This window comes from Grus americana, chromosome 5, assembly GCF_028858705.1.
Source record: "Grus americana isolate bGruAme1 chromosome 5, bGruAme1.mat, whole genome shotgun sequence".
Classification (NCBI taxonomy): domain Eukaryota; kingdom Metazoa; phylum Chordata; class Aves; order Gruiformes; family Gruidae; genus Grus; species Grus americana.
The window spans coordinates 27,768,688-27,792,328 of record NC_072856.1 but is presented as its reverse complement, the minus strand read 5'-3'; the positions used below and the strand labels follow the sequence as shown (position 1 = coordinate 27,792,328).

Genomic DNA, 23,641 nt, shown 5'->3' with positions numbered 1-23,641 from the left:
ACTGGCAGCGGTGGCCTGGGTGCCATCACACCCAGTCCTGGAGAAGGTACATGGGTCAGACCCCACAGCCTCTTCTTGGCAGCACTTTGGGCTGTCCCCCCTTGCGCTTGGAGGGATGGGGCTGTCACCCCCATGCTGCAGGAAATGTCACCACGGAGCTGGGGAGGAGCGACAGTGAGAACTCATTCACTCTTCATGCCATGGCTGAGGTTGGTTTCTGGTCCGAGGTCTTTATTTGTCTCGGGGTGGGTTGGGTCATGGTAGTATCAGTTTAAAAAAAACCCAAAAGCCCACTAGGCATTTTGGGCACCACTATGTGAATTATCCTAAAGGCAGTGGCAGGGGGTGTCCCCACCTGGGCCAGAACAGCCTTTCTCCAGGTTGCACAGCATCACCCCGGTGTGGGGATGGGAAGGACACAGACACCAAGTTTGCTGGTGCCAGTGTGGCCCCATCCTGTCCCTTGTCTGCACCTGGCCATGCCTGCCAAGGCTTGCAGAGACCCGGCTTTGGGAGAAGCTGAGGAGCAGCCCCAGAGTGGTCTGGGCTGCGCACACAGGTGGGCTGGGAGGGGGCTGGAGATGCTGGCTGAAGCCTGCATGCTGAGGGCTTCGCCACAACACCGACAACAGGGTTACATCCATTTACAAAGATCAGCAGCCGGCTCCTTCGGCCTCCCTGGGGCATCCCCCTGCACCTGGGGCAGGAATGCGGCTGGGGACCACCGCCATCCTCGCCCATGCCCGGAGCCGTGCATCAGGCCTCCCACACCCACCACAGGGAGAGCGGGGACCTGCTCATGGCCCAGATGAGAGACACAGGGTGCCTTGGCCACATTGCAGACCCTCTTCCTGATCCCCTCCGAGACCCCCAGCTCGCCCAGTCCCTCCCAAGGACAGTTATTTTCACTGTCGCTGCTGCCCACATCTCAGGGGCCATGTTCCCCCAGGGCCATGGAGAGAAGTCCTGTACCACACCACTGCTTTTCTTTGCAGTTTTAGTTTTCGTCGTTGTAGGAGGTGACTGGGTTTCACACTCCTCACCCAGGAGTGAGATGCTTGGTTTGCCTGTCTGTCTGTCCAGCCAATTGCTGGCCAAGGGCAGAAAGGGCATGAAGGGGAGAGCGGAGCCGAAGCCCAGGGAAAACTTCCCACCCTGGTTCCTGGGTGAGGATGTCTGATGGCATCTCTCAAGGGAAAGGAAGGAGCTTGCCACATCTGCTACGGCGCAATCTTGACTGCCTTGGGAGGGGGCCTGGCTGAGCCATCAGGACTCCCATGAGCATGCCCGAGCCAGCCTGGTCCAAGATGGCTGGCAAATGTTTGGCCCTGGTTTCTTTTCACTTCTTGGGTGATAAACAGTTTGAAAGCTTATTGAAAGCATCCAGCATTAGGCTGTCTGCATGCAGACAAGCTCTGATGCCCTGGAGATGGCTGGCCAGGAGAAGAAGAGGCAGCCAGTCTTAGGACAAACACTGATGCCATTTGGCCAGCTTCTCAAGAGCAGGGAGCTGGGGAGGGCTCCTGGCGACCACATCTCCTCCTCTTGCCTCCGGCTTTCCTGCTGGCTTCCCAGGCTAGTCCCCAGGCCCAGGGTGAGTGGAAGGAGCTGCAGCTCTGAGGTGCCTTGGACTTTTGCCAGCGTTGGATGAAGGGCATCATCTGCAATCACTGCACAGTCTGCACTGTTGTGAGTGGGGAGCAGAGGACCTCCCCCAGCAAAGGAGGCAAAGGGAAGGGCTTCTGTAACATTGCTGAAGCAGTCCCTGAGTGCCGGTTTATCTGGCTGTGCCAATGTTCCTGTACTGGCACATGAGAAGGTGCTTGAAGGTTTTCTTGAAAGTGGCATTGCAGAGGGCATAGCAGGCTGGGTTGATGGTGCTGTTGACGTAGCAGAGCCAGTAGCCGATGGACCACACCGTTTCGGGTACGCATGTCTCACAGAAGGTGTTAATGAGGACCATCACGTTGTACGGAGTCCATGTGAGTATGAAGGCTAGCAGGATAGCAAATATGGTGCGGGTGACTTTCTTCTCCCGGGCTGCCATCTGGCGCTTCTTCCGTACCTGGCTCCTGGCGATGCTAGCAAACTTCCTGGCAACATTGGCCGGGCGGCTGTTGGCCAGGGAGTTGTGCTCAGAGGCTCCTGCCTTAGCTGGGACAATCTCGATGGCGGTGACACATTCGGTCCCAGTCTGCTTGGTGACGATCTTAATCTTGGACCACTTGGAAGATGGGTTCACCCGGGGATGGGATGGGCTCTGTCCTTGCACCACTGGCAAGATTTCTGCTGTGGGCTTGTCTTTTGTGGTCTGGGTCATGCTGACTGTGCTGGACTCATTGGAAGTCTCCTTCTCCTCCTGATGGCCAGTGGCCTCTGTCTGTGCTGAGGGCTGGTCATCCACTTTCCCATTCCTCACCTCCTCCTTCACCTCCACGGTCCTCTTGGGAGAGTTATTGTTGTTCTGTTTGATCAGGGGGCCCTTGAAGAAGCTGAGGGACTTGCCTTTCCTCTCTTTCCTGCTTTCAGGCTTGTGCCTCCTCACCCTGCTCCTGCTGGCAAGGGAGATGTGGATGTACAGCACTGTCATGATGACCACAGGCAGGTAGAAAGCCGCGATGGCTGTGCCAAAGGTCACCGCCGGGTTGGAGAGGAACTGGATGTAGCATTCCCTCTCAGGGACTGTCCTCTTTCCCACAATGAACTGCCAGAACAAGATGGCAGGGGCCCAGAGAATGAAGGACAATATCCACGCAGCTGCGATCATTAACCCTGCCATCTTGGTGGTCCTCCTGGCTGGGTACGTCAGGGGCTTGGTGACACAGAAGTACCGGTCAAAGCTGATGATGAGTAAATTCATGACAGAGGCATTGCTCACCACGTAGTCCAGAGCCAGCCACAGGTCACACACCACAGCCCCCAGTGGCCAGTAGCCTTTGATGATATAGACTGTGTAGAGGTTCATGGAGAAGACCCCGATGATGAGGTCCGCACAGGCCAGGCTGAAGAGGAAGTAGTTGTTGACAGTCTGGAGCTGGCGATTCACCTTGATGGACAGCATCACCAGGATGTTCCCCACCACGGTGACAAGGCTGAGTGAGCCAGTGACCGTGGCGATGAAAACCAGCTCCACCGTCTTGTAGTTGGTGGGAGGCTGGATGGCCACCTCGGAGCGGTTGCCCAGGGTGAAGTTGTCATAGGTCAGGTTGGCCATCTTCGCCTGCCAGGGCTGTCCAGAGAGGTTGTGCATGGGGTCTGCAAGAGGAGCAGGGACAGAATGGGAGACTATTATACCTGCCGGCTCCTGCATCTGTCCAGCCACAGCACCATGGCCATAGGCTGCTGTAGCTTCACTGCATCCCTTCTCCTGCTTTCTGTCCCTCCCTTCCCACCTCCTGCTCTTGCTGGGCTGCTGCTGCCTGGCCCTTTCCTGAGCTGTGCATGAGGACACCAAGTCTGCAGCAGGGGAGCAGGGAAGGTGGAAGTTGGGGAGCATATCCCGATACCCTCCCTTAGCTCTCCTCTTGTAACACCAACACTAACGAGCTGCAGAAGTGGCATGTCCCCGTCTGCAGGCTGAGCCGTGCAACACCCTGTGATACATCTCGTGGTACAACCCTCGGGACGAGGAGCGGGCACTGGCTGGGGGCTGCCCAGCCCCAGTGTAGGCAGCGTTGGCTGCCTTCTGGGTTTCCCAGGCCAGCACTGCTCTTGGTTACTGCTCAAAAATCTCCTGCCATTGCAGCCTTCACCCCAGGACCTCTTTGAAGACACTTTTTTTGTGTCCCCATCTAGCAACAGAGGAGACACAGGAGGCTGCAGGGAGAGGAGCAGGGACAGGGCTGGGGACAGCCCTTCGGCCAGGGTGCAATGGTCCCTTCTCCGCAAGGCCAGGGACCATGTCCCAGCAGGAGCACAGCCCCAGCGTGCCCCGGGGAGGCACGCAGAGAGGCCGAGGGGCTGCAGGAGGAAGGGGGCTGTGGAACCAAGCAGTGTTGCACAGCACTCGCTGCAAGGGCAGTACAGCACGGAGCCGGTGCCCTGCCCCAGGGGTGAGAGCAGGTTTATGGTGTGCCCCAGGCACGTCCCGCTGGCCTCCCCAAAGCACCTCCCCAAGAGGGGGTTACCCATAGACAGAGCGCTCCGCAAAGCCCATGCTATGGCTCGCACAGCTCACCTGTGTCTCTGGCAGCAAACAGCTCCTTCTGGAAGATGAAATCTGGGACAGGGAAAACAGCAAGTTACACTATGGCTTCAGCCCCAAGGAGTTCACGCAAGTCCCACAACGTCTTACTGAGGGGCACCAACCTTTCCAGCAGAGGTGGCCTTTTGACAAAGAGGTGACATTGCTCAGAGGTGGATGCAGACACCCAAACAAGGGTGAAACCAAGTAATTTGTCTTGGCCTGGTTCACAGCCCAGCCCCAACAAGCACGGGAGAGGGAAGGGGCCACACAAGTGCCATCAGCCAGTGATGCTGGGAAATGCTGGCCCCCTTCCCCCAGTCCCACATCGCACTGCAACTGCAACTGCAGCCACACAGGCCATGGAGACGTACGGGGTGAACCCAGCCATCTCAGCCTACATGGAATTATTTATGAAATGCAGCAAAAATTATGGACAGAAAGACTGCCTTCATCCAAACCGAGATGCCTGTGGTTAACTCTCCAAGGTAAGAGGAGAATGAGCCTTAAAAAAAAAAAAAAAAAAAAAAAGAACTGAAATCGATGTGTTGCGATGAAGGGGAATTTCCTGGAAGGGGAAGGAGAAGCAAAGGCGCTGGGGAAGATGAGCTGGATAGAGAAGCTTCCCATCAGACCTGCCTCTCCCACATCACCTGGGCCCCCAAAACCAGCTGGGTCTTCACCAGCCTCTTCCTGAGTGCTGGGGGAGCCCCAACCCCACCAGCTCAGCAAGGACAGCCTCCCCAGCAGCTCCACCTGGCACAGGGGTCCTGCCGGGCTGCCCACCCAGCCCCACGGGCGCTGCTGCGGTGGGCGGGTGTCCACGTGCAGTGGGAAGGCTTGGCACGGCGTGTCTCTGCAAGCTGCCGTGAGAAACGGCGCTGGCTCCAAACGCCTGGGGCTCCTGAAGCTGATTTTGCTAAATGTATAACCAAGCCATTAACGCACTCCTCTCCAAAACAGGGATTAGCAGGCTTTGGGGTTAGTTCGTATTTTTAAATTCTTTGAAAAGAAATGCCCTTGCCTTTCGTTTGTGGTGAGGGTAGGAGATTTCTACCATCAGCAAACAGCCAAATTTTAATATAACTGCTTTTTAAAGAGATGCAGGTGTGAGAAAATGGAAGCATGGCTGCTGAGATGCTAAAGCTGGGATACCAGCGCAGCCATTAAGGCAGCTTCTGCATTAGCGAGGCTACAGCCGCAATAGTGGCTGCGTTTGCCTTACACGCACAGGGGAGGGCCACAGAAATAATTCTGTACTGTTATCCTCTGAGCCTGTTACACTTGGCCCGTGAAGATAAAAAGTGCTTTGAAAAGAAAGCAACACCTTTCAATAGATACTAAATGCTCAAGTCTGACGGGGTGAGGAAGCCCAACAGTACTGCCCAGCTTTGCACCGAGCTCCTCGTGCAAGGGATGCATCAAGGGAGAGGAAAAGTGGTTCCCCCTGCCATCCTTCCTGGGTACCCAGCCAGGGATGTGAGAAGAGGTGATAAGTGTATAAAATGACTTAAAAAATATATAATCGTGGCAGTTTGGGGGTTGGTTTCAGTACAATTGAAATGAGTTTTAAATTCTTCGCTGTGATGAGATGGGGAGATTTAGCTGTCATTCTTGTAACAGCTAATCAAACTGATCAGACAAGCTAGCAATCAAGCAGATATCTACCCCAGCTCTTCCAGGAAGAATTTGAAAAATCTTGAAAAGAAACCTTTCCGTCTCCGCTAAAATGAGGTTTTTTTGGTTTTTTTTTTTTTTTCACTTTAGTCTGTGAACCGGCATCCTCTTCTAAGTGCATTTAATGAATTATCAGCCTTGACAGAGGCTTGTGTTCTCAGTTGCCCGAAGTAAGAAAAGTCCGGCTGGTCCCACTCCATCAAACCGTTTGTGCAGGCTACAAGAAATGAAGGAGGGAAAGGCTGGCGCAGCCCCACTCGCGTGTCTTTGGATGCCACCCAGAGGTCATGCTGGAAAGTGGTGTGCTGAGACACGGGCAACTGCAGCCAATGCGCCTTTACTGAAGGGCAAAACCAAAAGCAATCTCCCGTTTGAGGGTAGGAGGGGGAATGAAAACGGTTAAGGGTGTGAGGATACGTACAACGCAGACGTACAACACCACGTAGAAGCCGGCAGATGTGTACACCCCTCACCTCAGACACCCTGGCTATTTTCTGCCATGCCCCAGCCTATCACGCATCGCTTCTTTCCCCATCTTCTGCTCTCTCCATCCTGATGTCTCTCTCTTCTGCTCCGGACACCCTCTCTGAGCTGGCTGGGACAGCCCGGCGCTGCCTTTGACTCCTCGAGCAGGGCAGGCAGCTCGGTCCAGCGCTGGGAGCAGGCGAAGGATGCTGTGAGTTCGCCAGGTCTTGGAGCGGCTGACCAAGCCACGTGTTGTGCCTGCATAGGCACTGGGGATAGCTCCTGCCATCTGCCTTTGGGGTGGAGAGCACCTGGGCTGTGCGGGGAGGGCCCGGGTGGGGGCACAGCCCTCGGGCAGCCCCAGCTCTGCCTGCACCCCCAGGATGTGCCCGAGGACGGGGGAGCATGCAGGAGTGCTGCAGTTCTGCAATGGACTCACCAGTGCAACTCTCATGCCAGCCACATCACTGTCCCTGACGCTGTGAAGATCCCAGACACCAAGGAACTTCTCCAGGCCCTGAGGTCTCACCACTAAATCCCTCCCCAATGCCCCCCTCAGTGCCCATCTCTCTCCTCCTGCACTTCCAGGAGCACATTTCTCCTCTGCCTCCCCTCACAAGCCCTATCCTACATCACCCTCCCTGTCTCCATCCCCCTTTGCCCTCCACCTCCATGCCAGCACTGCAGCCAGGGAGGAGATGCAGTCTTGGCAAAGCCCAGAGGCCACTTCAGAAGGGCTCTTGCGGCTGAGGCCCCCACCTGTGACACCAGTTGGCTTTTCAGCCTGCAAATGCCATCCCTTGTCTGCGGCGCTCATTGGGTGCTCTCCTGACCTGCTCTTACCAACCAGCAACAGCAAACTCCATCACCAGCTTCCTCCCTCCCTCAGACTTCTGGCAGTGATTTATGGCTGGTTTTCTCCTCTCCATGAAAGCCATTAGGAGCCTCTAACGTTTCACCCATAGCATCTTTTGGTCTAAGGGTTTCTGAGGCTGCTGCAGCACTCAGCAAGCATGTCCTCAAGATAGGAAAACACCTTTTCCTTCCCACCCAACATCTCGCATGTTATGGACGAAGACACAAGCCACAGGCAGCTGCAGATCCAAGCAGAGAAGGTTGTAATTTGGGTGGGATCTACCTAATTTAGGCAGTGCTTGTCACAGTAGGGTCCCCATCGCTGCCTGAGATCATGGGTGCCACCACTGTCGGATGAGGAGACAGCTCCGGAGCAAGAGAGTAAAGCCAGTCCTGCCCACCCCTCCTCGGTCACATCCGCGGGCACGGTGGAAAGCTCCTGCTATTTCATTGCCGCACAGCTCGTGTGCCAATCCAGCAAGCCTTCCCAGCCTGTCAGCCCCTGCCAAGTGCCTTGCATCCTGTCACCAGGTAGGAAAGGAGAAAGCTCTGTCATGGACTGCTGATGGACATCCTGTACCCAAAAAGGCTGCACTGGTTAGAGACAGGTGCTCCATCGGGTGTAGTTAGTGACTGAGCATCTGCTGAGCACTCAACCCATGTGGGACGAAGTGTCTCGCTCCCTCCCGCCCACCCTGTCGCTCTCCACGTGGCAGGACCTGGCCACCCTCCCCACTGATGTGGTGAAGTCACATGTGATGGTGGCACCTCAAGCTTTGGAATGAGCTCCTGGAGCAAGCAGCCCTGCTGCCCCAGTGTCCCCTGCCTCTGCTCCCTGTTGTGCACAGCCTCCCCACGCCCCTCCGTGGCCGCTGCCAGCTGCCCCCCTCCCTGCTCCATCACTGCCTCCATCCCAGCCCCATCCTTATTCTCGGGGCCCCCAAGCAGGGGCAGGTGGGGGCAGAGTCACGGCTGGGCCGCGGAGGTCTCTGGGAATAAGCAGGGTTGTGCACGCACCCAGCACGCTCGGCAAGCATCGCCACCAGAAAACAAGTCCCTTGCTCACCTGCCTGTCAGGGGAAGAAAACGTTCGCAGGGGAAGGGTAGGAATTAGAGAAACCATTACTTTCCCAAAGGCTTCTGAATGTGAGCTGCTCCCAGAGCAGACGGGCTTTTCCTCCGCACGGGTGCAATCAGCCCTTTGGAGGAACAGCAAAGCTGAAGAAACCCCGATCCCAGGGGGCTCCCGCCCCAGCAGGGATAGGGTGGCCGTGGCTGCCAGCTCCCGGCTGGGTGCACCGTGCTGGGCTCTGGGCGCTGCCTGAGTCCAGGAGGGAAGGAATCTGGCCCCCTCCACCGCAGGGACATCCAGGGGGAATGCACACACCACCCCCCTGCTCCGGCTGCAGCCAGGGCACATCTGCTCCGGTGTCAGTGATGGAAAGAGCCAGGCCAGCCCTCCCAGCCCCACTGTCAGCCCCCTGCTTGTCTTGGCCTTCTTAAAAGCATCGAGAGGATGAAAATCTTAATGGGATTAGTTCCGTCACGTCAAACTGCTGATGTGATGCAGGGCTGGGCAGTTAGCGCAGCCACAACCGGCCTCGGGACAGGAGGGAGGGAGAGGGAGGGAGAAAAAGAGAGGGGAGGGATAGAAGATGCTGAAGGGATACTTGTGTTTATGGCTCATGCATGTCTGTGACACAAAGGGAAGGGGTGACACTCTGCAGAGGGATGACAGTTTGCGGTGCTAATTGCGTTATCTAATAGCCGTTAATTAGTTCCTGAGTCATGGCACCAGTTTACATCTAGTGAGGGTTTGTTCTGGTTGACAGATTCACACCCCTCAAAGAGTGTGAAAATAGAGCTCCTAGATACCGGGAACAGGCACCTTAGAAATACAATATATGGGGAGAAAATCAAGCGGGAGCCTGTGCCTGGCAGGGGGGTTAGCCTGGGTTTGCCCAGTCAGGGAGGGCTCTGCTGGGCCGGCGTCAGGCTGCTCCAGTGCCTCCGCATCGGCAACGATGAAGGCAATAAACCAACCAGGAAAACAGAAAGGAGACGAGGGGCCGGCAGGATTTGCTGTGTTAAGATGGCAGGGCTCCCTCTGCCATCCTGCTCCAGCTGGCGTCTGCATTGGCACCACTCCGGCACGGTGAGGCTTGATGGGCCCTTGAAGTCCTTATCCTGCTCCAGAGGAGATCTGAGCCGTCGCGCTGGAGGAATTGCTCCTTGCCAGTAATATATGGCATTGATCTGGGCATTTTATTTTTCCATTAAATAACTTATTCCTCTTTCTTCTGCTGCTATTCAACTGATTCTGACAAGACAAAGCAAATTCCTCCATCCTCACAAGCTGGGAGTCGCTGATGGCTTTTCCCGGAGCCACTGGGGAAGCAGCGAGCTCACAGCGGCGCAGGAGCTGGCAGCTTCCAGGGGAAGGTGAGGGGGCTGGAGAATCCCCCCCCCCGCCGCACTTGGCATGTGTTCGTGCATCAGGTTTTGAAAATTTCCTGTATCCGGGGTCAGAAAGGAGCGTTGCAGTCACCTAACCTGACCACCCGCACCAAGCAAGCCAGGAGCCTCCCCTGCCTTCGCTGCTGCTTGTAACTAGGTGGTTGTCACTGGGTTTCAAAGCAAAACCAAGGCACCCCGTCCAAGGCAGTGTGCACCCGGCCATGAGAAGCACTTGCAGGTCAGACCCATGGCTTACAAGCTGCCCACCTAAGTAGCGCCCAGCCCAACACATTCATCAGCATCCCACAGCTGGCAGAGCGGCACCCCCCTGCCCGAGCTGCCCCCCGCCAGTGCTTGCCTGTATCCCTAATGTGCCCCGTATCACACACAGCTTGTAAGAGGCAGCACACCATCTATCCGCAGCATTACCAGGCAAGAAGCAAATTGGTGAGAAAGTGGGTTTAAGTGGTTAAAAGTCACTCCTACAAACAACCTTCCAGCACGCTGGCCGCTCTGACAATGAATTAACCATCCGTCACCCAATTATCAGGCCCAATAAATAACCTACCAGTGGAACGCTAGTAGCAAGCGTGCCCGGCAAACACCATGCAACCCAACCCCGGCCTTACCCCGCTGTGCCCAGCCTGCAGCTCCCGGGCACCGGCGGCTCACCAGCAGCTCCCGCGCCAGCTCCGGTGGGTAACATCACAGGGCGAGAAGGCTCACCGCAGGGGCATCCCGCAGCGGGGCTGGGGGGCCCACCGTCCCCACGCTCCTTGTGCCTTCTGCCTTGGGCCTCCCAGGGCTGCGGCTCTGGGCTGGTGTCAGAGCTCAGCCCATGCCCCTGAGCCAGGAAGGTGCTCGGCTTTCAGCTGAGCCTGGGCTGGAGCTGCGCTTCTTCCTTCCCATCCACTGCATTAATGCTCTCTGCCTCAGAGAGATGCTCATGTTCTTTTATATCTCTGGGCTGGAGCTTTAACAGGACCCAGCTGTTTCAAGGCAGCGCAACAGAAATAACCCCGCTGCAGCTACAGGTCCCACTGCCAGGAAGGGCTTTGGGCTCAGCCAGCAGAGGGGAAGGAGGGCGAGGATGACAGAGGATTACAACAACAAGTGGCTGTCTGGATTAGCTGGGCTTTGCCCAGGGAGAGGTTAGTGCCCAGGATCAGTCGCCTGTGGGAGAGACGGTGCTGGAGGCGGGACCGGGAGGGACGGGATGAGGGCAGGGAGTTGCAAGACCCCAGATCTGGTTGCTTAGAAGAACAGTTCTCCCTGCCCCAGGGACAAGGACAGGCCATGCTTGGAGACAGCAAGGGGGATGGGCTCAGCCCCTCTTTGGGGACACCAGTCACAGGGAAGCCCCCCCCGACCCTGCCACTGCCCTGCACAGCCATTGCCACCCGCACCAGGCACCCACCACCCACCTGGGGTGCCAGCCCCCCCCCAGGAGCCGGGGCTGGCACTGGGCAAGGCGGGGGCTGGCCCCCACGCAGAAAGCTGCAGCACCCAGCGCCCACCCTCCTTGCCCTGGGGTCCCCACGGGCCGTGGGGCGGGGATGCAGCTCAGGGAATCAGGGGTGCGGTGTTGCCCTGGCAGAGCAGAGCTGTCAGGAGGGCAGCAGTGTTTCTCCGTAAGCAACTCATCCCAGAGCAGAAGGGCCACAGAGGGGAAAGCACCAAGGTGCTCATCTGAAATTTTAAAGAGCGGGCAATGGGAACCATAGCCCCTTGCCCTGTGCAGCAGGAAGATGCTCTGCGGGGCTTTGAGAGGACAAATAAGCCAGCTAAGTGATGGGTGAGAGACAAGAGAGCTGATGGAGGGGACTGCCAACAGCACAAAGTTGGTCAGAAGAAGGGGCCCTGCAGGGTGGATGTGGATGTGGCAGAGGAGAGCCCTAGTCCTGGGGACAGACAGCAGAGGGGAACCTTTAGGGTGGGTAAGGAAAAGGAAACTGAAAATATTACATCCCATTTGATCACAAGACTGGCCAGAGGGTTTGGCATTGGAGGTGATGCCCAAGCAATGGGACAGGGTGAAGGACAGGAGCCAAAGCAGGAGGTGGGCAGGGGAGCCCAAAGCATGGTCAGGCAGCACGGGAGGCATGGGGGCCAGGGGAGGAGAGCAGGTAGGAAATCTGCATCTGTGACCACCACAGAGGAGGGAAGGGATGGTGAGAAAGAAGGTGGGAATAGCTTCAGGCTGCCAGGGTGGGATTACACATCTCCCCAGCCTTCTGCCCTGAGACACTCTTCTGAGAGAGAGCGAGAGACCTCACGCAGAGACACTGCCTGCATATCTCTCCCTGCTGCCTTCTCTGGAGACTCCCCCTGACTCCTGGCTGGGCAGAGCAGGAGCCATGCTGGGCTGGAAACCTTTGTGGTCTGCAGCTGTCCTGCTTGGGCAGCCCAGCTCTGCCTAGGAGTCACCTCTCTCACCGTAGGATGGTAGTCCCCAGCCTGGTATGGCCCTACGCTAACGCTGCTGACAGCACCCCGCAGCACTGCATGGGGGTTTGAGTCACCTCATTGCCTGTGGCTGCACGTGGTAGCAAAAAGTTTCATGAGCTGGGCATCGCTTATGGGCCATGGTGTGTAAACTGACCTCTGCAAACAGCCTAGAAATGACCGTGCTAGATGCTGCTCCTAAGTGCTGCAGAAAAGCAGACCCAGGCCCAGGCAACTCATGCCCGTTGTCAGGCAAAGGCTGATGCCAGTAGGGTTTCATTGCTCTCCACTTCTCTCTGCACACACGCACGCATGTTTTTTTGGCTTTAACTGGGACTGTACGTGATGTAACTGCTGGCAGAGCCGGGATCCAAACTACCCCGAAGGCACTAGAAATGGTGAGATGCAGGCTACGCTCCTTCCCATCTCAGTCACGCAAAGATCCCACAAGGATGCCTGTCCCTCTGCGGCAGAGCCAGCCCGCTGCGCTGCCCGTGGGGGGGGCCCAGCTAACATCAACATCGGGGCTGGCGAGCGAGGGGGTCACCGAAGCAAGGCGCCATGCGTGCCTCTAGAGAGCCGCCCCGTGACCTGGAGCGGACACCAGGCCCGGGACATTGTGTTTGCAGAGTGATGTTTTCAGACCTCGGCGTTGCATAACTGGAGCTTTGAGTTTCCCACAGACGAATCAATCTAATTCTGCTTAAAGAGCCTAAAGATGTTAACCCGTTAACTGGCCAACACAAACCAACTCTGCCACGAGCCTTAAACCTGCAGACAACACTTCACCCCCGTCCTCCAGATGCCTCCAGCTGAGGCAGTTGGTGCCAGCCCCCGCTGCCTCCTGTCCAGCTTCAGCAGTGCCAAGACGTGCTGCTGCTACGACCTGCAAGGTGCCATAAAATACATTAGATTTAACAGCAGTTGTGACAGCAGAGGGGCTGTTTCTCTGCCTGGCTTTCTTGGCTAGAGGAGTGCAGCTAGCCTCGATAGCCCGGGACTGAGTCGATAGCTCTGGCCGAGCCTGCTGCGTCCGAGGAGCTCCGTGGTTCACACTGAGTTCTGCCTTTAAAGGGCAAACTTCCCAGCTGCTGCTTTTCCTGCACCAGCTGATCTAGGATGAAATCCTCTACAAGGCTCTTGAAGACAAGTAAACAGCCCTGTGGTTCCCCACATCCCTCTCCAGCCCTCTCTGAGTCACAGAAACAGCGCCCGGGGTGGGTGCGGGTCCTCCGCACCAGCATACCTCAACCTATCTAACGCTGGGATGGGGGGGCGGGAAGGGGACGGGGCACATGGGCATCTCTGCTGCTGTCTTGTGCACTGAATGGGGCACTGGATACCAGGGGTGATGGGGACAGGGTCATGGCAAGCCAGGATGGTCAGTGTCATTCCTACGGCTCTGATTTGCAGGACTTCCAGCAATAGTTTCGGGAATTGTCAGAAGGACGAGGCTCTGTGCCTGCAGCCGCTGCATTTGGGGGCTTGGACAGGCTGGTGAAGTTGATTTTCTCAGCAAATGCATATTTTACAAGGTATAAACCGAGTCTTTGTTTGAGTTCCTCCTCCAAGCAGTGCAGCCTCAGGGCTGAAGGCATCTCTGGAGTGTCCCAGGAGCAGCCCCAGGGTAAAGGCGTGAGCAGCCGTGCCCAGCACATAAGGGGTTGGGATGGGGAGCGTCACCGGCAGAGCCTCGCTTGCCAATGCTCGCTCTGCCAGGGCGCTCAAGGTCTGAAGCCAGGTCAAATGATGGTGTCCTGGCCGAGACTCAAGGTGCAGCAGGACCGGCACATCTATCCGCAGGGAAGATGAGATGGATGCCAACACACACAGAGTGTGGTAACACCCAGCTCTCTGCTGGGGGGGGGACAGGGGCTGGTGCGTGTCTGCTGCTAAAACCCTGCTGCTAAACATCAAGGGGGGAGCCCGTAGGAGAGACACCCTGCCCTATGCTCCTGCACCAGCAAAACACTGGCGTAGCGGGCAAGCCTGCCTGGGGAGCACTCGCCCCAGATTCATTTGGCCAGGAAATGCCTAACTCCCCCTTGAAGCTTCAGCAAATGTCTGAATATAGTGCAAGGGCCAACCTCGGTACGTTCAAGGGATGCAGGGAGCCTGTCCTTGCCTAGAGGGTTAAAGGGATGTTGTGGTGGGCAGTGCTTTCCCAGGGGGACTGTCAGGGCTGGCGCACTCCTCCACTTGGCTATGAATTGTAATAACGGCCGCCCATTAAGACCCTCATTAAGACCCTCACCTCCTGGCCTGCCGAGCACGTGAGTCTTCCTAGAAACTGGCAGCTGTTTTCTAACTGGTCACCCGAATCCCTTGGAAGAGGGATGGTTTTGGCGTGGCTCCAAACGCCGGCTTGAAGAGGCTTCAACACAGCTCAGGTGCTGAGCTCCCCCCGGCACACTCATGGTGGGCGCTGGTGCTAAGGTGGGCTAAGGACCAGTCAGCGGGGGATGCTGGCAGAAAGACGAAGAGAGGAGGGGAAGTAGATGGGAATGATCTGGTCCAAACTTCCACTTTTTGGCTGCACCAGGTTCCACACCCTTGCATCTCCCCAAAACACATGTCCTTTAAATAGGCAGTTTTAGAGCCAGCCCAGAATGGATGCTGAAATGCAAAGGAAATCTCCTCCCTTGGCTTACTGGAGAGCAACAAGGGCATAGCCCTGTCTCAGACCGAGCAGAGACTGGCTCAGGGACAACGCCTCCTTCTCCAGAAGGTGCCCATCAGAGCCCTGATTTAGCATGCCAAGGAGAAGGGGTCAGCTTGCGCACATGAAACTTCTGCTGTATGTACGTGCATATGGAAAGAGGAACTGCGTTTGTGCAGAAAGCACCAGCCCCTTGCAAACAGCCTCCATTTCCCTCTCCTCTCGCCATTGCTCTCTCCGCTGCCTTTGCAGAGCTGCGTCTGCCACCTCAGCTGGGCACTCACCAGCCCTCTTCACCTCTGCGGGTGCTGCAGGCCGGGGTTCAGCAGGGTGGGCAGAGGAGGGCTCACAGCAAGGCATGCTAGAGACTGCTCTGCATCAGCCACTTGTCCTGGTCTCACTATTTTTATTCCCTGTTTTTTGTGGGGTTTTTTTTTTTTTATTTTCCTTGGGAGATGTTTGTCATTTTAATTTAAAAAAAAAAAAAACAAACACAAAACAACAAAACCCAGCCATGACAAAACCTGATATCAATAGGATCCTCGTGGGGACAGTTTAAAGAGAAAAACCATGCTCCTTCTGCAAACTCGGAGTAATTGGATCACAGCATTAATTAATCATTTCAGTTCATTTCTCTTCTATGAAAGAAAACAGACTGACCCGCTGAGACGGGTATGCCCCTCATGTGAATAAACAAACCACTTTTACCGGTAGCCTTCCTCCTCCTCCCACCAGCTTCCTGCTGCCCACTCACCCAGTCACTCCCAGGGCCGTTGCCGCTCTGTCCAGCCGACCTGGGAACTTGCTGCCAGCTCCGAGCAAGGGCACGTTGGCTTGGCTCCCGCAGGAACCGGGGACTGCCGTGCGCAGGGACACCACCCCCTTGCAGACACTTGCTCTCATCCCCACCTTCCCCACCCAGGGGCTCTGCCCGCTGGCCACCAGCCTGGCTGAGGGGTGAACCAGGGACAGGTCGCTATTTCTTAGGATCTCTGTACGTGTGAAATCGCCCCCTCAGATGCCCTGCTCTTTGTCTGGATGCCTCCCAGGGGCCTAGTCCAGGCTGGAGAGCAGCAGCAGGTACTCAGATCACAGAAGTCAAGGCGGTAGGAAGTAGGAGGTGATGCCCACCAGTAGTGACAGCAAAAAGCATCTTGCTGTCGCCTGTGATTTCAATGTCAGTGGTGTAACTGGTGATGTTTCACCAAAAGCCTGGGCTCTAGGACCCTGGCATCTGAGTATTTTGATAGACAGTGCCAGCATCAACAAGCCACCTCACTGGGTGGGTACCAGCCCTCCCAGCCCCTCTGCTCATCCTGCAAGTAGTGACAGCAGAAGCTGAGCCACTCTCGGAGGTAACTCAAGGCACCTGTGACAAAGCAAGGAGCCTCCAAACACCCAAGGAGAGCCCACCACATTTGCCAGCTGTCAGCAGGATGCAGAGGAACGTTAGCTGTTCCTCAGGTTGGAAAGTATCTCTCTAGCCTTGGGCTTTGCAAAGACCAGCTAGAAAATGCGACCACAGCACAGTCAGACAGGTTGAAAGCAAGACAGAGGAGAAGCTAACATTTAAAAAAATGACAAGAACCGTTCCCTGATTTGAAGGCAATGTCATTATTTTGGGAGAAAAGAAGGGTGGGGCTGCCCAACTCTTGCCCACGATGGGCCAATGGAGAGCACAGGACAGCTCTGCTGTTACCAGCAGGGAAGGTGCAGCAGGGCCAGCAAGGGCTAAAGGGCAGATGGGATCCACACCTCGGGAGGGGGCAAGATCTGCCCCTCTTGCAATGCCCAACCTGGCAAAGGGCTCTGCGGAAAGGTGGGTAAACTTCTGCCTAGTCATGTCCTACGAGGTGGCCGCAAAGGCCAGAGGGGTTTTGTCCGGCATGGGGACAAAGTATCCAAAAGATATAGGATCATGTCCCTGCTCCTCTTGTTGCAATATAGAAAAGCAGGCAGGTAGTTTCCTGCCCAGAAAACAAATCTCCTTCCTAGACGAGGCACCAGGGGAGCAAATAACCCCCGCCCCGTGTTCCCTGCTGTGGGGGTGCCTGCCCCCGGGGGCACAGGCTGCTCATATGCCTGTGGCAGGGTGCTGACAGGGCCAGGTCCTAGGTGATCAGAGGGACCCAAGGTGCCTTGGACCATGGATCTCAGGGAGCGGTGTCGGTTTAGATGGGAGCAGGGAAGGGGGGTGCCAGACCTCGTCCCGGTGCCCTGGCAGGGCTGCAGCCCCGCACGACTCCACACAATCCGGGGCGACGAACCAGTGCGGGGATCCCGACCCGCGGGGCACCCCTGGGGTTCCCGGATGGACGCAGGAGTGCGGGAAAGTTGGCAGAGAGACACCCCCCCCATTCCTGGGGCGACCTGGTGCTACATCCCCCGGGGGTGCGCACCCCTCTCCCCATGCGCCCTCAAGCCATGCTGCCCTCCCTCTCCACCCCCCGCAGGGACTTTCCGGGGGGGGCCGCGGGGTTGCCCTGCCCCCCCACTCCCCCACCCCGTGCCCACGGAGCCCCCGAGCAGCGACTCACCGGGCAGCCCCCAGGCCGCGCCGCCGCCCGCCGCCGAGCGGTTCTCAGCAGCCATGGTGCAGCGCCGAGCACGCCGCCGCGCCGTCGGGGGCTCCGGCACGCATGGCCCCGGCCGGCTCCCGGCTCCCGGCGGCGCCGTGCGCGGCGGAGGGGCGGGGAGGGGCGGGGGGAGGGGAGGGCCCGGCGCTGCCGGCTCGGCCCGGTCCTCCCCCCTCCCCCCGCCCCCTCCCTCCCCCGTTCCCAGATGTGCCGCCCCCAGATGTGCGCCCCCCCCCCGCCAAAGACGCACCGGGTAGTGGAAGAGGGGCGCACGACGACGTCAGGGAGCCGCGGCCAATCCCCACGCCGCTGTTCTCCCCCCCCTATTCCAGATGTGGCTCCCCGCCCCCGCCGGCCAGATGTTGGGTGGGGAGGTGGGGGGCGGTACCGGGCAGCTGCGGGTCCCCCCGTCGGGCCGGCGGGAGCGTTCCCCTGCAGCACCGCGGACAGCGCCAGCCGCCCCGGCACCGCCCGCCCCGGCACCGCCCGCTCCCCGCCGCCGGGTCCCGCCCGGGGGCAGCCGGAGCGCGGCGGGTGGGAGCGGCCGGGAGCCCCCGCTGCCCCCTCCCCGCAGCCACCAGCCCCGTTCGGAGACCGGAGGGGTAAGCCCCGCTCCGCTGCTGCCGGCAGCGCCGGGAGCACCGGGGCGTTAAGGCGGGAGAGAGCGAGGAGCCGGGAGAGGCCAGAGCGGGGTCCGGCACAGCCCGGGCGAAGGGAGTCCTCGATGCTTTCCCCGGTCCTCAAAATACAGTTAAAAATCCGGTCCTGCCGCGCACATCTGCGAACTTGAACGCACTTGACCTCTTTGTCGGATTGTCACTGGTACTCTGTGTTGGGGTTTTCCCCAGGAACAAAAGCACCACCAGGCAGTTTCACAATCAGTTGACTGCCCCACAGGTTCTGCTTTCCCTTTTCAGTGTAGTTATGAGAAAGTTTCAAGCAAGCGGACACAAATGGGGAAAAAAAAAACCCCATCTGTCTTCCCTTCCTTCTACACCTTTCCCCTTCTCTCTGCTTATACCTAGACCAGCTCTCTCACCCACCCTCTGCCTCTCACTTGTGCAGTCTCACAGATGCACATGGGTATCAGCTCCCCATCCGCTCAGCTCTCACACATACATACATAAATACACATAAACAAATAAATGCCCCACTTTCTCCCTCCTTTGAGTGATTACAGTCTCAGACAAATTCCCACCATCCACTCCTTCACCTCCTCACTCTTACATCTATTGCTCTGGGAGGTAGCACTTAACTAAAGGCCAGTGTTTGATGTAAACATCTCATCTAAAATGTTAGCCAGATGTGTCCAGTTCACAGATTCGACCTCTCTCTTCCCCAGAGAGAGGGTATCTGGTATCTTCTCCCTGGAGATGAAGACACATTTCTGAATCCCAGCAGAGAGAACATTGGAAGATAAGTCAGACAATTTTCTCTGCTGACACATCTCCAGCTCCAAGTGCTTCACTGCGCCCTGGAAAGGTTAAAGCCTCTCAGCACTTGCATCCACAGCTAAGCTGCTTCCTTTGTACACCAAGGCCCCTGCCACAGCAGAGAGGCAGATGCTTTGTCTTTATTTTGGTCACCCTAGGCCAGATCCTGGCATTTCTTTAGTGAACATTCAGTCAACTGGTATTCATTTTCTTTCCTGCCTTCTTCGAGGAGCGACAAGACAAAGCTTTCCCAGTGCCAGCTGGTGTGCAGCCATGTGATTGCGCAGACTGCAGTGAGGCTTTGCTGACTTTTGCCAACTTAACATCTGCGCACACCGTTTTTGCAGTCAGCAACCAAAACCTGTCAAAGACTCCAGCCAGTTAATTGGAGTCTCTTGCCTCACCCCGAAGCCCTGACCTCAAATAAATACCACCCTCTCCTCCTCCTTCTCCCTCCCTAAAAAAATTAATGTGAAAAAAAACCTTTGCCACGCTCTGGGTGAACTCATCAGACTGAGGAAATATCTGCTTCAAAGACAATTTGATTGCACTGGAGTTGGGTTATTTGATTGGACTCTTGTTTCAAACTACAACTCCCCATGGATAGACAAAAGACTGTAATGAACAGTGCGAAGTCTTCTTCCAAAGCTGATCAGTCATGGAGATAGAAATGTGTAACCAAATTGAATACAAAACTTTTCAGTTACTCTTAGCCTAGCTTTATGCACTCTCATTAGTCAGAAGAAGTAGAGCTTCTGAAAGCCCAGACTCCCTACACATACGTCAATTAAAGATACCACTTGCTTCTCTTGCCTTGACATATTTGCACATTCCGTGCTCATGGGCTGCTGGCAAGTTTCACCAGCCCTTCTTGCTGTCACTAAAGTGACATCACCTTCCTTCTTCGCCCGTGTAGGCACTGGCCAAGAAAAACAATAACTCCACTCCAACCCTTCCCTTGGCCAGATACATTGTGCCAGGCTGTGGGGTGGGACAGGAGGGTCTTGCAGTGGCCCCACAGCAGAAGCCAGAGGCCAAGCTACCTTCATGTTCAGTAGCCCAAGCAAAAGAAGGGCTTCCCTTATTCTCTTTTGGGATTAAGACCTGTGACAGCCTGAGTCTCCTGCCATCCTGCTTGACTGACACGGCTTGGTCTGGCAGGTACCTGGGGAGTAAAAGCCAGAGCATGTCACCTTGTAGGGATCTAGGATACACCTGGAGCTGGCCATTTTTCATGTAACATCTCCCTTTTCTACATCACTGTACTTCCATCCTCTATTTTTGGATGGCTTCTTTGTCTTTTTTTTTTCTTTCTTTTTTTTTTTTTTTTTTTCTTTTTAGCCATGCTCATGAGCTTTGTTGTGCCGGATGTCTTGCTGCTCTTCCATTATCAGTTGGCAATGCTCCATCAGGCACCTCTGGCTCAAAAATTGCCCTCACATCAAAACAACACAAATCCCTAGAAATAGGCAAAGCCACCCCTCTCCTCTTGGCCCCTGAGGTGGGCCACCTTGATGCTCCATCTTGGCTTGTTACAGCTCCCATCCATAACCACCCTGAGGCAGAGGAGTGGTTACACCACTGAGCCGGTGCTCAGGGGATGGGTGTGTTTGAAGAGCAGGGAAGGCAGTTATGGGCAATTTACTCTGGCTTCCCGCACAGGCCAGGGAACATCTACCCGTTATCCCTGAGAGATTCCCAGTAACTGTACTCACATGCAGAGTGTAGAGCAGGCAGCAGCCTCGGCAGCAGCCAGTACCAGCTCCTGGTACCCAACTTAATGCCAGCCTGTGGCTGCTGGAGGATTTGGGGGATTTGCCCCTGGTCCTGCAGCCCCACACTCATGGCAGGGACTCTGCAGGTGAAGAAGCAGCTATCACCCATCCCTGCAGCACACGGGACATGTGCCTGCGCAGATGCACGCCTCCGGCAACTGGGCGCTGCCTGGGACAAACCTACTTGCCACCAGCTCTGGCCAGGCTTCCCCCTCCCTCTGCAGCCCCCGCCGGTCTCCAGCGAAAACGCCTTGGCCCCTGCTTGTCCTCCCATCCTGCTCCTAGAGAGATGCTCTCATGCATATGCTCGCGTGCTCCCTCTCCTTCCTTTCTGTCCCTCTCCAAGACACTCAGGTTTTCTTTCTGCCTCACACACACCCTTTCATGCTCCATTTCCCTCCCTCTGGCACCAGATCCCTTTGCCCTCAGGCGGATCCAGCTTGCCTCTCCCAGCACAGCGCAGGCAGGCAGCCCCCCTCCCTCCGACAGACGTACTCCCACAAACCCGCTGAACCCATCCGCATGGCTTTAATATTCATAAAAGTCAACCTTAGTCTAAAGAAAATGTGGTTGATGATGAAAGTATTTACATTGCAAATCACTTTTAATAACCCTCTGGTAGTCAGCCTGGTGATAAATGCTAATCCGTCTATCAGCCCAACAACAAAATAAACCCAACTCAGAAGGGAAGAGGCAGAGAGAGAAAAAACAGCCGGTGACAGTGACAAAGGCTCATCCCCCCCCGAGCATCACCCCGCCAAGGGAGGTGGGCACGAAGGCTTCGCTCAGCAGTCGATGAGAGCATTAAAGCATCAACACAGGGAGCAGGAGCAGACGCTCTGCCTGCTCTTGGCCAAGTGAGGGCACACCCCGGGGAACCCTTGAGGGATCGCCAGGGCGAGGGCAAGCCCCCGGGCACGCAGCCCCTTCGCGCTCTGGCACGGAGCTGGCCCTGGCAGGAGGCAGCTGTCTAAATGCCAGGGCAGTAACTCAGCCTCTCTGCCTGTGCCCAGGGCTGCAGGCAACAGGGCGATGCCACCCGCGGGTGGGCTCTTGCCCTGCGGGTGCTGGTGGGTGACACACAGCCCATGGGGGACGTGGGTTGTGCCCCTGGGCCAGCATCATCCCTGTGGGACATGGGAGAGAGGACGGCACCTTGCAGTTACCTGCCTCTTTCCTAATACTTTGCCTAAGGGCATGGGATGGCACATTCATAAAGGGGCTTAGGACGGTTTAAAGGGTCTGAAATAAATATCACACCCAGGCCACGTTTGCTTGGAGCCTCCCGCGGCTGCTCTCCCAGCTGAGGAGAGGCAGGATGGTGGGAGCACATGTCCTCCCCTTCCCCATCAAGCACCATCCCCAGGGAAACAACAGCCTTTCACCCTCATCCCTCAACGGTCCCCGGGGCGGCGGCAGGCACGTACCACCCTGCGAGCACCCCGGACGTGAGCTCTGGGGGAGGGCTGTTGGGGTGAGCCAGCACCCAAAAATGTGCTGGGACAGAACCACGCTGCAGGGAGTGAGCGATGCTGCAGGGGAGCGGGGCCGGAGGCCTTGCGGGACCTGGGGAGGAGCAGGGCTGCTGCAGCCTTCCCGAGAGACGAGGCGACCCGAAGGCACCCGGCCATGCTCCACTACCTCGGCCAGGGCCCCAGGAGTCATCCACAGCCACATCGTCTCATGCTTCACAGCATGCCTGGACCAGAGACGGAGGAACAAAAATACAAACGCTGAAGCCGCATTAGACACATCACTTAGTGCTCAGCTGTTTCCCAGCCTCCCAGGCTGCTTGGAGAGACAGGATAATGAAAGATTCTTTCATTATTTGGAAAATGTCATTTTTAGCACCAGTGAAGGATGCCAGAGCCACAGCCCCAGGGAGCGGGTGACTATGTTTAGCTACGCAGCAGGTGCGGCCCCAGTGGCACTGGTGGCCCCGACTCGCCCCAGGGTCCCTGGCAGGGCACAGCCAGGAAAGCGGGGTACAGCCACTCTGGCCCATGCAGGGAAGCCAGGTGAGTGTGAAGAAGATTTTTGTGACTCCCACACCGGGCTAGTGCACACCAGTGCAATTCACACTGGTACGTGAGCATCCCTGAAATGCCAGGGGGACCACCAGACACCTGCGCTCATGGCTTGACCGCAGATATCGGTGCCTTAACTCATGTGAGGGGGTACGCCAGGTGAAACGTGAGACTTCATCTCAGAAAGTTGTTTGTTGGGCGTTGGTGATTGCTCGAGCTCATCAAAAACAGGAGGGCAGATGCAGGCTGTGCCTGCTGCAGCTTTCGAGGAGGCACAGGGAGCACACACCTCTGGAGAGAGTTAAACACAACAGCCTGCCGCCCAGCCTGGTGCGCTGCAATCTCTTCAGTCAATAATCATCTGCTTTTTGTGTTTTAAAAGATTGCTGGTGCTGCTATTTTAAGGTTGTGCTCAATTTTGTCACATTTGCCATATAAGCACGACTTCAAATATTTCAATATAATTGTTTTCTTGCAGTCCCCATTCTTGAAACTCTTATATGCTTTCTGGATAATGGAAGCAAGAAAGTGCTTCTGAATCACTTCTTTTATACTTATTATAAAAAAAAAAAAAAAGGAAAAATAAAATAGAGAAAGTGGAAATGTAGGCTTGCGCTGTTCCCCTGCCATTTCCCATGCCACCGCAGAAGATGGCACATCTCCCCCGTGACTGTTGTGACCGTGGGCCAGGTCTGGCCTGTGGAGCTAGCCGGCGTGCGGTGAAACACCGTACCTACCTGCGGTTGCCTGCTGCCGGCAGCCGGCCGCCATGGTCCCCACGCCCTTCTCCCAGGCACTGTCCCACACGGCTTGCTGCCTGACCATCAGGGAAAAATCAGAGAGTGGCTCAAGCCCCTTTAACAGATTAGTCTAACTTGTTAATTTTCTAATTCACTCCTACATTAAGTCATGAATTCACGAACCCATGTGCTTACGCGCAGAGCAGATCCCTCGCCAGCAGTGAGAGCGGTCAGCCTTCCTCCCTGCTACGGCGCGGGGTCCCCGGCAGCCCACTGGGCAGCACGAGAGTCTGGCTGCTGCCGGCTCCCCTCCAAAGGCTTTTGGACTACCTGCCATGTTGACACCTTC

The 23,641-nt window shown here is 56.6% G+C and overlaps 1 protein-coding gene across 1 annotated transcript; it reads right to left on the bottom strand.

Annotated features, from left to right (window-relative positions):
* Window positions 1-209: 209 nt before the first annotated feature.
* Window positions 210-17,475, bottom strand: CHRM4 (cholinergic receptor muscarinic 4). Its single transcript, XM_054827246.1, has 3 exons — window positions 17,279-17,475; window positions 4,178-4,219; window positions 210-3,255 (listed from the first exon to the last, which is right to left on the bottom strand). The coding sequence occupies exons 1-3, from the start codon at window positions 17,331-17,333 to the stop codon at window positions 1,778-1,780; spliced, it is 1,575 nt and encodes a 524-aa protein (XP_054683221.1). The 5' UTR covers window positions 17,334-17,475; the 3' UTR covers window positions 210-1,777.
* Window positions 17,476-23,641: the final 6,166 nt, after the last annotated feature.